The sequence below is a fragment of the Quercus suber genome, unplaced genomic scaffold (genome assembly GCF_002906115.3).
Source record: "Quercus suber isolate HL8 unplaced genomic scaffold, Cork oak 2.0 scaffold_70, whole genome shotgun sequence".
NCBI classification, from domain to species: Eukaryota; Viridiplantae; Streptophyta; class Magnoliopsida; order Fagales; family Fagaceae; genus Quercus; species Quercus suber.
The window spans coordinates 978,600-990,752 of NW_027069535.1; the positions used below are offsets into that span (position 1 = coordinate 978,600).

General features: G+C 34.9%; 2 protein-coding genes across 2 annotated transcripts in view; both read left to right on the forward strand.

Moving 5' to 3' along the window:
* Positions 1-594: 594 nt before the first annotated feature.
* LOC112003864 (protein EARLY FLOWERING 3) lies at positions 595-7,116 on the forward strand. The gene is made up of 4 exons (XM_024036083.2): positions 595-974; positions 2,230-3,068; positions 5,627-5,678; positions 5,790-7,116. Exons 1-4 carry the CDS (start codon positions 756-758, stop codon positions 6,810-6,812), a joined length of 2,133 nt encoding a protein of 710 aa, XP_023891851.2. The 5' UTR covers positions 595-755; the 3' UTR covers positions 6,813-7,116.
* Positions 7,117-8,942: 1,826 nt separating this feature from the next.
* Positions 8,943-12,153, forward strand: part of LOC112003874 (uncharacterized) — a 7,676-nt gene continuing 4,465 nt past the window's right edge. Inside the window, exons 1-4 of the mRNA XM_065773198.1 lie at positions 8,943-9,075; positions 10,316-10,491; positions 10,790-10,921; positions 11,019-11,069. Coding sequence (XP_065629270.1) covers positions 9,012-9,075; positions 10,316-10,491; positions 10,790-10,921; positions 11,019-11,069 — 423 coding nt within the window. The 5' untranslated portion in view covers positions 8,943-9,011. The remainder of the gene's footprint in view (positions 9,076-10,315; positions 10,492-10,789; positions 10,922-11,018; positions 11,070-12,153) is intronic.

A 12,153-nucleotide genomic window follows, 5' to 3' on the forward strand; every position in this document is an offset into this window, starting at 1 on the left:
AAGATGAGATCTTATGAGGAAATGAAGAATCCCTAAAGACAAGCTCACCCACTTCATCTCTCTGTCTCTCTCTCTCTCTCTTTTACATCCCTATCTTAATTCCACAACTCACGCTTTTCCTGTTCTTTCCTCACTTCATCTTCGAAGCTCCTTTTTTTCTCTGAGCCCTGAGTTCTCTGGAATCGCTCAGTTTCCGAGAGTGTTGTCTTTTGTTTATTCAGAAATCGCTTTGTCTTGTAAGAGGGAAGTTCCACTCTACTCTTCTGGAACCGTGGGTTGACTTTGATTTTTCAAGTTTCTGCAACTGGGTTTTCTTTTTTGGAGTTCAGTTCGGGTTCTTGGCTATTGAGAAATCAGCCAATTTCTGAGAAAGTCAAGGTTTTTGGTTTCTGCAAGTGGGTTTAATTTTTGGAGGTGTCTGTTTGAGTTCTGGGCTACTGAGAAATCAGCCAAATTCCGAGAAAGTTAAGGTTTTTGGTATCTGGGTTTGATTTGTATTGGATTTCTGCAAGTGGGTTTTTTTTTTTTTTTTTTGGAATTAGAGGTCTAGTTCGTGAAATCCACCCATGGATTTCATGTAAGAATGAATGGGTTTGATTTGTATTGGATTTCTGCAAGTGGGTTTTTTTTTTTTTTTTTGGAATTAGAGGTCTAGTTCGTGAAATCCACCCATGGATTTCATGTAAGAATGAGTTTTTGTTATTGGGGTTTGTTTTGAATTGAAGAGAAAAAAAGAAAAAGAAAAAGGAGAGAGAATGAAAGCTGGGAAAGACGAGGAGAAGATCATGGGGCCCATGTTCCCAAGGCTTCATGTTAATGATACAGAGAAAGGAGGGCCAAGAGCACCTCCAAGGAACAAGATGGCTCTCTATGAACAGCTAAGTATTCCCTCCCAGAGGTTCAATCAGGGGGTTTTGCCTCTTACACACCCAAAAAACACTAGCAGTATGGTTCTCCCAGCATCCTCAAGCCAGGTAATTGTTACTTGTTAGAACTAAGAACTTGTTTGTTTGCTTTGTTTATTATGTTTTCTTGTGGACTGGAGTATTACTTTTTGATCTTTTTATTCTTGAATTATAAGTTACTAAGGCTGGAGGCTGTTTGTGAAATCATGTTTAACAGTGAATAGTGATGTACTGATGTACCATAACTTTGGTTTTTAAATTGATGATTTAGTTGTTATTCTTAATGAAGAATGATAGAGAGGATGTAAAATCATGGTTCTGCTGTTTTTATTGGGCTGAGTCATAGCTGATAGAATTGCTTGTGATTTTGGTTTTTAACGTGCTTGAAACGTTGTTCAAGGGAGGAACGAGGGGATTGTTTAGCCAATGCACTATAGATCAACTCGCACCTCCTCCCCTTAAAGTGATGACCCATAACTTTGGTCCCAATCTGATGATTTAGTTGTAATTCTTAATGAAGAATGATAAGAGGGATATACAATCAGGTTCTGCTGTTTTAATTGGGTTGATTCGTAGGTGATAGAACAGCTTTTAATTTTGGATTTTAATGGACTTGAAAGATTGTTCATGGGAAGAGATGAGGGGATTTTTTAGCCAATAAGCTATAGCTCAATTGGCACCTCCTCTGATTATAAGCTCTTGGTGGAGGGTGAGGTCATGGCCTCATGGGTTCAAGACCTGTTGGTTTTGTGTGGATAACTTACCAATCATAAAGGAGAGAGGGAGAGAGAGAGAGATTTGGGGATTGTTTAATGAGAAAAGTTAAGAAATGTTCTAAGGGCATTGGTTTAGGAAATGTTTTTAGAAACTTTTTATGGGAAAAGAAAAAAACAACTTATTTTTTTGACAGCTTTTTTATATTTCCCATGAAAGTGGTATTAGAAGTTTCATAAAGTGGCACATTTACAAATGCCTTAAGGCCACTTGTTAACCGAACCCTTATTTAATTTAGTTATAAATATTATATCTTTCCTTCTCCACTCAAATGGCAGAATTCCAAGAAAGGCATGAAAATTTATGCTCTATATAGGAGCTTGCAGGAATTATTTCTTGTGAAAATAACCCCAGCTGCATGGTTTTAGTATTAGGCAGTATGTATATCTATATTTGTGGTTTTCTTACATATCCAGAAAAAAAATATATTCTTTCATGTTTGAACACCCTTGAATATAGAGTAGCATATTCACATAGACCAATACTAGGGTACTACACGAACAACTTAGTTCTAATGTTTCTGATTATGGGGAGTGATCTATGTTTGCAGGGGAGTGGCCTTGAAAGAAATTTTCACTTTCCGCTTCACAATCCTTCACCAACACCCACTCACCAGGCAGAGACATTTCTTGCTCAACAATCTGAAGGGTCAAGTTTGAACAACTCATTGGCACAACTTGAGCAAAGAAACAGAGTAGGAGATGAAGATGACTTTATTGTTCCTGTATTTGTTCAATCAGGGGCAGGTAGTAGAACTCAAAACAGTGTAGATAGGGAAAAACTCACTCCCTTTGGTCCTAGGTATCCTGGTCGTTCCATAAAACACCAAAATCTTTGTGATAAGGATCCAAAATTAATGACCTCCCTGGGTCCTGATTTGAGAAAAGAAGTGAGATGTGAGATTGAAGAGGTCCCAAAAGCGAGTGGTCCAAGTCATTCAGCAAAATCTAAAACAAATCTATCAACCAAAGAAAAGATTGAAGGGCTTGTGAAGGAGTCTAATGCAATTCCAGATCAAGAGTATCAAGATTTCCCTGTGACTAATATATGCAATTTAGATGATTCTGATTTACAACAAGAGTTCAGAACCAGGTCACAGCCAATTGACGATGGACTTGTTGGGTCTATAAGGGAGGGAGATGTTGCCCATCGAAGAAGAGTCTCTCATTCTAGGGATGATGACAGCAGTCCCAATGAGGCTGATAATGACTTTCAATATTGTGGAGACAGGTCAAATGTGTCACTACAAATGGCAAGCGTAGACAAGGGTGATGATGTCTCTGAGACCTCCATGGTGGATTCTATATCAGGCTTGGATATCTCTCCAGATGATGTCGTCGGAATGATAGGTCAGAAACATTTCTGGAAAGCAAGAAGAACGATTGCCAAGTAAGTCTCCATTCTCATTGATATGAAGTCAAATATGGTGCCTCATGGTGATTTCAAAATTCAAGGATGCAACGTGAAACTTTTCTTAAACTATACAGAATGTTGATATATGCTTATATTGGTAATGACCATAGCACTCTCGTGCTATCTCACTTTAATGTGATACTTATACTTCAGTATCAGAAAATGGCAATGATAAGGTATTAAAAAATGCTCCATATTTATGTGGAGATACAACCGCAACAAAGATGGAGTTAGAGGGTACCGAAACTTTATTTTTTTTGGTCGTTAAATGGTCAAGAACATTAACCTTTGAAAAAAATAGAATTTATGATAGCATATTGACTAGAGATCACGCCTCATGTAACAGAGGTCACTAGTTTGAATCTCCCCTTCCCCCTCCTCTTGGAGTAAAAAAATTTATGGAATTTATTTTTCCACGTTATAAATAGTAAACATAATTTATCCAGATTTAATCATTCTTCCAGTAATTCTCTTAACTTGTGCTGTTACTAAGGTAACTTCAGTTTTGTTTTAGGGCTTCAAGTGATAGCCAAGTGGTAATGACATCCTTTGTGATGCCCCATGTCTATGATTTGAACCCTACGACCCCCCCACCTTTTACTTATCAAAAAAATTCCAGCTTTGTTTCCAAAACTTTTGTATGTTGGCTTCTTATATCCATTTATTCTAGTCACGTTCTGATTGAAGAACTTGTACATGTCACCCCTGTACTTAGGCTTGGCAATCTTTGATTGTAGTTGCTGACTGTAAAGAGATATAGAATATTTGAGTCTTCTTAAGTTTATGGAATGTGATTTAAATTCTAGATTTTTTTTTCTTGGAGAACCGTAGTGATCGCTGTACTGGAAAATTGAAAGTCCCATCCAGTGAGCTGCTATATTGTATCTTTTGGGGAAATCTTTATTTCCTGTTCTCTCAGTTAGTCAAATTAAAGCTGCATTAGATTGTCGTGTGCAGTGCCAAATACTAACATTAGGAGTATAGATATCTATTTTGAACTGAAGAGTTGCAGTTATGTCTTTGAGGGTGGGAGAACTCTTAGTGTGTAGTCACAAGATCCCTTCTAAAGTGGCTTTTTTGCATGTACAAAGGCCCTTGATGATATTTTAACAGTGAATGCTGGATCATCTTACAACAGGGAAATGAGCAATCCTAATAGAGGTACTTTGCACAAGGCCACCCCCGAGACAGTAAATCATCTCAGTTTTCATTGTCCTTTTCCAACTGCTTTTTCAGATGTATACCTGTCTCGGTTTATTATTGCTTATTTTCCTGGTGAACATGGGGATACTTTTCCTATTATGGCAATCGAGGGTGTGGAGCAAGAAGAGCAAGTGGTGTGATATGATCCTTGGAGCTGTTATCGGGTGGATCTTGGAGAGTATTGACAATGTGAAATTGTTAGTGGGCATGGCGACAAGGTGGATAATTCTCATATATAGTATCTTGGTGGTTCTGTTTTGGAGGTTTTTGTAGGGTTGGGAGTCCTGTTCTTTTTATCCTCTCTCTGAGTGTACATTGTTCCCCCTTTGTACAAATTTTACATCTTCCACTTTAATAAGATTTGAAGTGCTGTCCATGCAAATCAGAAAAAATATATAATTTGTACAGATGTACATGTGAATTATAAATTTATGAAGTTAAATCTTGCATTTCCTATTTTGTTTCATTGTCCTGAGGATTGTATCTGATGTAGTCACAAGTGAATTGTTGTACATTGTAATTGTAATTATGATTTTGATGCTGTAGTTACAATAAAGAAAGAAGAGTGTAAATCATGTACCTTGTTTTTGAATTACAATTTTTTTTTTCCCACTAGAAGCTGTATCATGTATTTTGCTTCCCCTTTGCATCTTTTGCACTAAGATTTTATATGAAATTTTTTGCTAAGTGGTTTTAAGGAAATTTGTTGAAGCACTGTTTATGCTAGCATCTCAAGTTTTTAAAATTTTCACGTGTACAATTGTATTTCTGTGCCCAAGATATTACCTTCTTCTGTTTGGTGAAATTGTATCTTCTTCAAGGATTGTTATCAGCAGAGTTAATTCCACGTAGAGTTAGAAAGAGGTTTCTGTCTTTGGTGAATGAAGTCAGTGGAGAAGCAGATACTTGTGTGCAGAGAAATATATATATTTTATAATTAATAAATGTTGCAAGTTTTGAGGTTTTGTTGTTTCTGTTGTAAATAGTGCAAGATTTAATAATAAAAAATTGTTAAATATAAACAAATTAAATTAATTCACTCGCCCAAAGTATATGCCTAATAAGCTTTGTATATGGTGAGAGTTTTGAGGGACTCTGTAAATTGCAGCTTAGCCCGTCTAATACTTCCTTAGTCTTAAATTGTACATCAACTTTTGTGGGTTGTTTTGGTCTATATGATGATCCTTCTAAAATGATGCTATCTGGTGCTTGATTCAACTAGAGCCAGTTGATTTTCTTGTATCACCTTAAGTTGGTTATATGTCTATGGAAGCTGCATTTGATATATTGTCTCATTTTGTTCTTGATCCAACTCCTCTTACTCTCTACAGTCAGCAAAGAGTATTTGCCGTGCAAGTCTTTGAGTTGCATAGATTAATAAAGGTAAGGTGGTCTTCGCCACTGGTGGTCTGAAAATGCTTTGCGTATTTATTTCATTTACGTTTAACTTGATTGACCTAAAAAGCATGTAGCCTAATTCTTTTTATTCAACAGGTCCAACGACTGATTGCTGGATCTCCACATCTTTTGCTTGAAAATGGTGCTTTTCTGGGCAAATCTTCATTGAAGGTTTCTCCAGCAAAGAAACTTCCATCTGATTATGTTGTAAACCCACCAGCACACATCACTAAGCGCAAACATAATTCTGAGAAGCCAAACCATAAAATGGAATGTTCTGCGGAAAATGCAGTTGGGAAGACATCTCTTTCCACTGTGAAAAATGGTAGTCAGCCTTCAAATATTGGGCCTTATCTAGAAAACTCACAGCCATCACCAGCAGCTAGTGATGGTAAAATGGGTCCTTGGTGTTTTCATCAGTCACCCGGGCATCAATGGTTGATTCCTGTAATGACTTCGTCTGAAGGGCTTGTATACAAGCCTTATCCTGGACCTGGGTTTATGGGAACAGTTTGTGGAGGATGTGGACCTTTCAGTCCAGCTCCCTTGACAGGTAACTTCATAAATCCAAATTATGGGGTTCCATCTCCTCATCATCATCATCCAGGAATTGGCATGCTTCCCGGTACTACTCCAATTGGTCATACATACTTCCCTCCATATGGCTTGCCAGTCATGAATCCAGCCATGTCAGGGTCAGTAAACCGGTTTGCTGGACCTGGTTCACATGGTCTAACTGGTCAGTTATCAGGAGGGGGAGCCAACCCTAATATGCAGCATCAGAGTTCATATAATGTGCCAAATCAAAAAAGTAGAGCTGCTTCACAAGCTGTGAAATTTCAGGTATCTAAAGACTCTGAGTTTCAAGGAAGCACAGCAAGTAGTCCCAGTGAGCGAGCACAAAGTGTTGAGATTTGTCACACTGCAGATGGGAGAGATGCACTATCCCTTTTTCCTATGGCTCCAGTAGTCCCAGAAGCAGCTCCTCAGCCTCATGAAACTGACCAGCCAACACGAGTGATCAAAGTTGTGCCACATAATCCTAGATCGGCAACTGAATCAGCAGCTCGAATTTTCCAATCTATACAAGAAGAGAGAAAGCAGCATGACTCAGTTTAGTTCATTTATATGTTAATCACCTTTTGGCATATGATCATGTGCTCATCTGAGTTGGGGTGGTGCTTGGTCATTTACTACTTTTTTTTGGTATGATGCTTGTAATGCGTTGTCTCTGTATGTTTTATAATTGTGACCTACTTGTATAATGTATTCATATGTAGATATGTTTCTGGAAGATATGTTGTCATTTTAAGTTTGTGTTGGACTTTTGGCAGAGGTGGCAATGCTGTTGTAGCGGAAGATAGGTTAGCACCTATAAATTCGATAGTTATTAAAAAAATATTAAAGAGATATTTGTGTCTTTTTTGGAGGGGGCTAATAAAAGAAATATTTATGTCAAATGAACACATTTTTGTTTTTGTTGATTGATTTCGGTGATGAGAAGTTTTTTTTGGATGTATGATGATTGTTTGTTTGTTTGTTTTATTATTATTCAGGTATCTTTTTTGTTAAAAAAAATTTAGAAGAAAATTGCAAATTTTATTACAAAATGCTAGCCAAGTCGGCTACAATTACAGCATGACAAGATTTTACTAATGAAGTTAATTGAAATTCATGTCAATGTCTAAAATATTGTTCAAAAACATATCATACTAGGGATAGGTCATATTGTTCAAAAACATATTATACTAGGGGTTGGGTTTGAGGACTGTGGCAATTGATGACAAATTAGATGGGCCAAAATTTGAATTTATCGAATCGAGTGTCGGATTCTTCACAATTAGAATAACCACAATTAGACACACAGTTACACACAAAGATATATAATTTTTCTATCTAATAAGTAATAATATGTACACATTTATAGTGTTACATATAAACATGATATACTTGAATTGCCTATTTTAATATTTTCTAAATTAAGATGCTTGAATTTGAATGTATATATATAATTAACACATAATTATAATTTTTTTTTTTTGATGAGAACATAATTATAATTATAATGACACTTGGCATAGAATTTTAATATGTTATATATGATTTTAGGGATTTAAAAGAATGTTGAGTTTTGTTTTGATAGATCATATATAATTGAGATGGAATATATTAAGACATAGTTATTTTGTATCTTTTCTTTTCTTTTCTTTTCTTTTCTTTTTTTTGTTAATATAGAATAGATGTTAGTTTTGTTTGAAAATGTTTCCGGCTGAAAACGAAAGTAAACAAACATAAATTTAGTTTTGAATTTAATATATTTCTTATTTTTGATTGGTTATTTATTTTTATTTTTTTCATGTTTTGATCAGTCAAAGATGAAATCTTGTTTGTCCACTTGCATATATTTTGTCACAATCTATTAAAAAACAAAGCTAGCTTAATTTGGAATGCAATTTATGTCTTGAATAAGGGATAATTCTATGATACTTTTGGAGTATGATAACCCCAATGATCTTGACCATTTATTCCAATTGTTGTAATCTCAGCCATTCCAGTTTTTATATACTTTCAAAAATAATTCTACTGTTAAATATAAATAAATAAATTCAAATCTGCTCATCAAATTATATCATCACCAAAACCCAACATACACACGGCTATATAAAAAAGTCACATTCTCAAATAAATAAATAAAAATGTTAAAAAAAAGAGGAAATGTAAAAATAAAAATAAAAATAAAAAAACTCAAACACCATAAAATTACAGTACATTTTTTTTTTTTACTTAAAACTATAATTATTTGTGGATAATAATAACTTAAAAATATCATACTCTTTATTTTCCATATATTAATCAAAACAAATTGGTAGTTTTTTTACATAAACATGTACATGACTATACATAAATATTATGAGACCTATGTTTTACTAACGAGTGGAACCCACATGTTAGTGAGACACGAGAATCACCATACTAGTACAAGTTCAAAAAATACTACCTCCTTTACGTCACACACTAAAGAGTAATATTAGGGACACATAATTTACCACAATTTTGTACCACAACTCGCCACGTGGTAAATTGTGATGGTGACACACATTTCTCAATTACAACTTACTATATGGCGAGTTATGACACAAAATTATCGCAAATTATGTACTCCTAACATTACTCTGCGCCAAAATATGGAGATGTGAAAAACAAAATACTATAGCCTTCCGCACAGGATCATAACCCAAAAAAAGCAAAAACCAAAAGACATTTTGGAGTATATAACCCCCGAAAGTGTGCAGAGTAAAACTTGGCTGGTCCGATCATATGGCCTCTTCTCCTCCTTCTCCGCATCAGACTCACATTCCTCTGCCCCCAGACTCTGACTCAGGTCTCTCTCTCTCTCTCTCTCTCTCTCTCTCCAAATTTCCATTTCTCTCTCTAATTTTTTTTTTTTCAGTGAATAATTCTTCTAGGCCTATATATATACTGTATAATGATACTGTACAGTGATTATTTTATTTTTTGTTTTTGCAATTTGATCCGCTTCTGTTATTATTGTTATTGTTCTTGTTTTGGAATTGCGAGCGTGTGCGTGTGTTTCTTTTTTTGTTTTCTCTCTCTCTCTTTCTCTTATGCTCTGTTTGGCTGGCGAGAAAATGCGGAAATGGAAAGCATGAGAAAACTACAGTTTCCGATCGCGGAGAATTCTTCTCTTGGAAACTCGATAGAGTCATTTGGACGGTTTGTCTAGTCGCTGGATACGGAAATGAACGTATAGTTCAAATTTGTGTTTGGTTTTTCTCTACTTTTTGTCATTTTCTAGGTAACCAAACACGGTGCCTTTATGCGTCAGAAATGAATTTCTAACTCAAATTTACTTTACGTAGCTGAAAATTTTGTGCGCGTAGCTTATATTTTCACAATAGGTTGAGTAATTCTTTTGATTTTGCTCATTGTTGATTTGATTTTCCACTGCAATTCCTCATTTCTTTCTGTAACTCTCACATAATCCTATTCTGTGTTGTAGGTTTTTCATTTTATATTTCATATTGTTGTTTTAAGACACTCATCAGATAGTGCTATCAGTGTTTTGATCTTAGAAATCAAATTATATCGTTAGCAAGCTGAGTAATGTAGAATATTTTTATTATTTTGTTTTTGTTTTTGGTTTTGTGTTTTTGTGTCTGTGTATGTGTGTGCGTGTTTTGTTCACGATGATAGATCTCAATAAGTGAAGAATTTGAATACCAATGCTGAATTATAACGTTTGTTTTTGTTTTTGTGTTTGTGATTTGTGTGTTTGTTGTATGTGTGTCCATGTTTTGTGCATGAAGATAGATCTCAATAACTGAAGAATTTGAATACCAATTTTTTTGTTTTTATGTTTTTGTTTTCACTCAGGCACAGTCATCAGGTAGTGCTATTAGTGCTTTGATCTTGTTAATCAAATTATAACATTAGCAAGCTGAGTAATAGAGAATATTTTTATTATTTTGTTTTTGTGTTTTTGTTTTCGTGTGTGTGTGTTTTGTGCGCGGAGATGGATCTCAATAAGTGAATAATTTAAATACCAATGCTGAATTTTTTTTTTTTCCTTATGATTGAATTACTTATTTTGTGTATAATAGGTGACAAGCCCTTGGATCATGAAGCCAACTTAAAATTGGTTCCTATCCATATTGTCACCGATGCATCTCAACTTCCTGCTGAATTTTTGGAGCCATCGCCCGAAAATCAGTTAGTCATTGGTTTTGATTGTGAAGGTGTTGACCTTTGTCGTCATGGAACTCTCTGTATCATGCAGGTAAAATGAATTTGTTTTACTGTTTAATTCAGATGGCATTATCATACTCTGTGTAATGAATTATATGTGCATATATATATATATATATATCGTTCACATTAAGATTGCTACTAGTAGTCTCTTCACATGCACTATGCGTGTGTTCAGATGCTGGTTTTTCTCTTTATATGTGTGTGTGTGTGTGTGTGTGTGTGTGTGGGTTCTAATTTTATGGAATTTGAATTTTAAATTTCTCAATTTACCTTTATATCCTTAATTTTCCTTATTGTTAATTAATCATTAGAAGTTCTATTGACAGCTTGCATTTTCGGATGCTATATATCTGGTCGATGCCAGTCAGGGTGGAGAGATGCTTATGAGAGCCTGTAAGCCTGCACTTGAGTCTACTTACATCACAAAAGTTGTTCACGATTGCAAACGAGATAGTGAGGTCTCTAATTGATTTGCATACTTGCATCAGAGCATGTGTCAATCAACCCCTCATTAAAGATATTATTTTCATTCCTTAATTTATTCTTATTCTGTAGGCTTTGTATTTTCAATTTGGCATCAAGTTGAACAATGTGGTGGATACCCAGGTGAGTAGTTATTTCTTGCCAAAATATCATTGACTTCTTTTATCGTTCATCTAGATTCCTTGTTATAAGTTGATGAGCTATTAAATTTCCAGCTTAGATAACCTCCAAAAAATTTCATACTTTATTTACGTAGTGGGGAGGGGTTGAGCTCTATGTGTGAGGTGTTGGGTTAGCCATTGTTTGATTCACAGGACTTACAAAATTGACCAGGCCTTGTCTTTCTTTTTATCTGCTTTGCCTTTTTCTTTTGCCATTTGTCGATACCTGTTATTGTAGCAAATATTTTAGCATTTTCATGATTTTGTCCTTAATTTGCTTATTTACTTTAGGAATACTACTCTATTTGCATCCAGATGGTTCAATTTGACTATCAGCTTTTGTTGTAATAATTCTAGAGTTTAATGGCTACTGCTGGAGTTTGCTCCATTGGGAATAGCCTGAAAACCATTGTTAAGGAGTGATCTTGAGCTTGAGAACATATTGATTGGTTTAACATGACAAAGATGTTAAACTAACCTGCCTAAGGAGGACTCGGACTTCTTCCTTCTCAAGATAAGATATACCTACATTCAAAAATTGAAAGTGAAAACCAGGCAATACAGAGGATTCAACTCAATGCAATAGACCAAATTCAGTAGCACAAATCCCCTGTTCAAAAAAAAAAAAAAAGAACTTATTAAATCTAGAGAAAACATAAACTAAGGGAAAAAAGGCACTCAGATCTGTCTAGTCATAAATTTTTAGTGAAATACTTTTAATAGCTCTACTACATATTCAATTTTACTTTGTGATAGATCAGCTTAATATGTGATTTATCCCTATGCTCAGATCTTGTAATTATGGAGCATCAAATCACTGCACACCACATCAAGGTACTAATTATATATATATATATATATAAGTTTACACATCAACAAAATGAGGTATATCCAAAGCCAAGGATTCAATACCCACAAGGTGCATCTAACTAACCAATAAAAATAAAATGTATATCCAAAAAAGACATTTTCACCCTGCCTTTCTCAAAGCATGAAAGCAGTCATTTAGGTATAAAAAAAATTATAAAAAAAAAAAATGACACAAT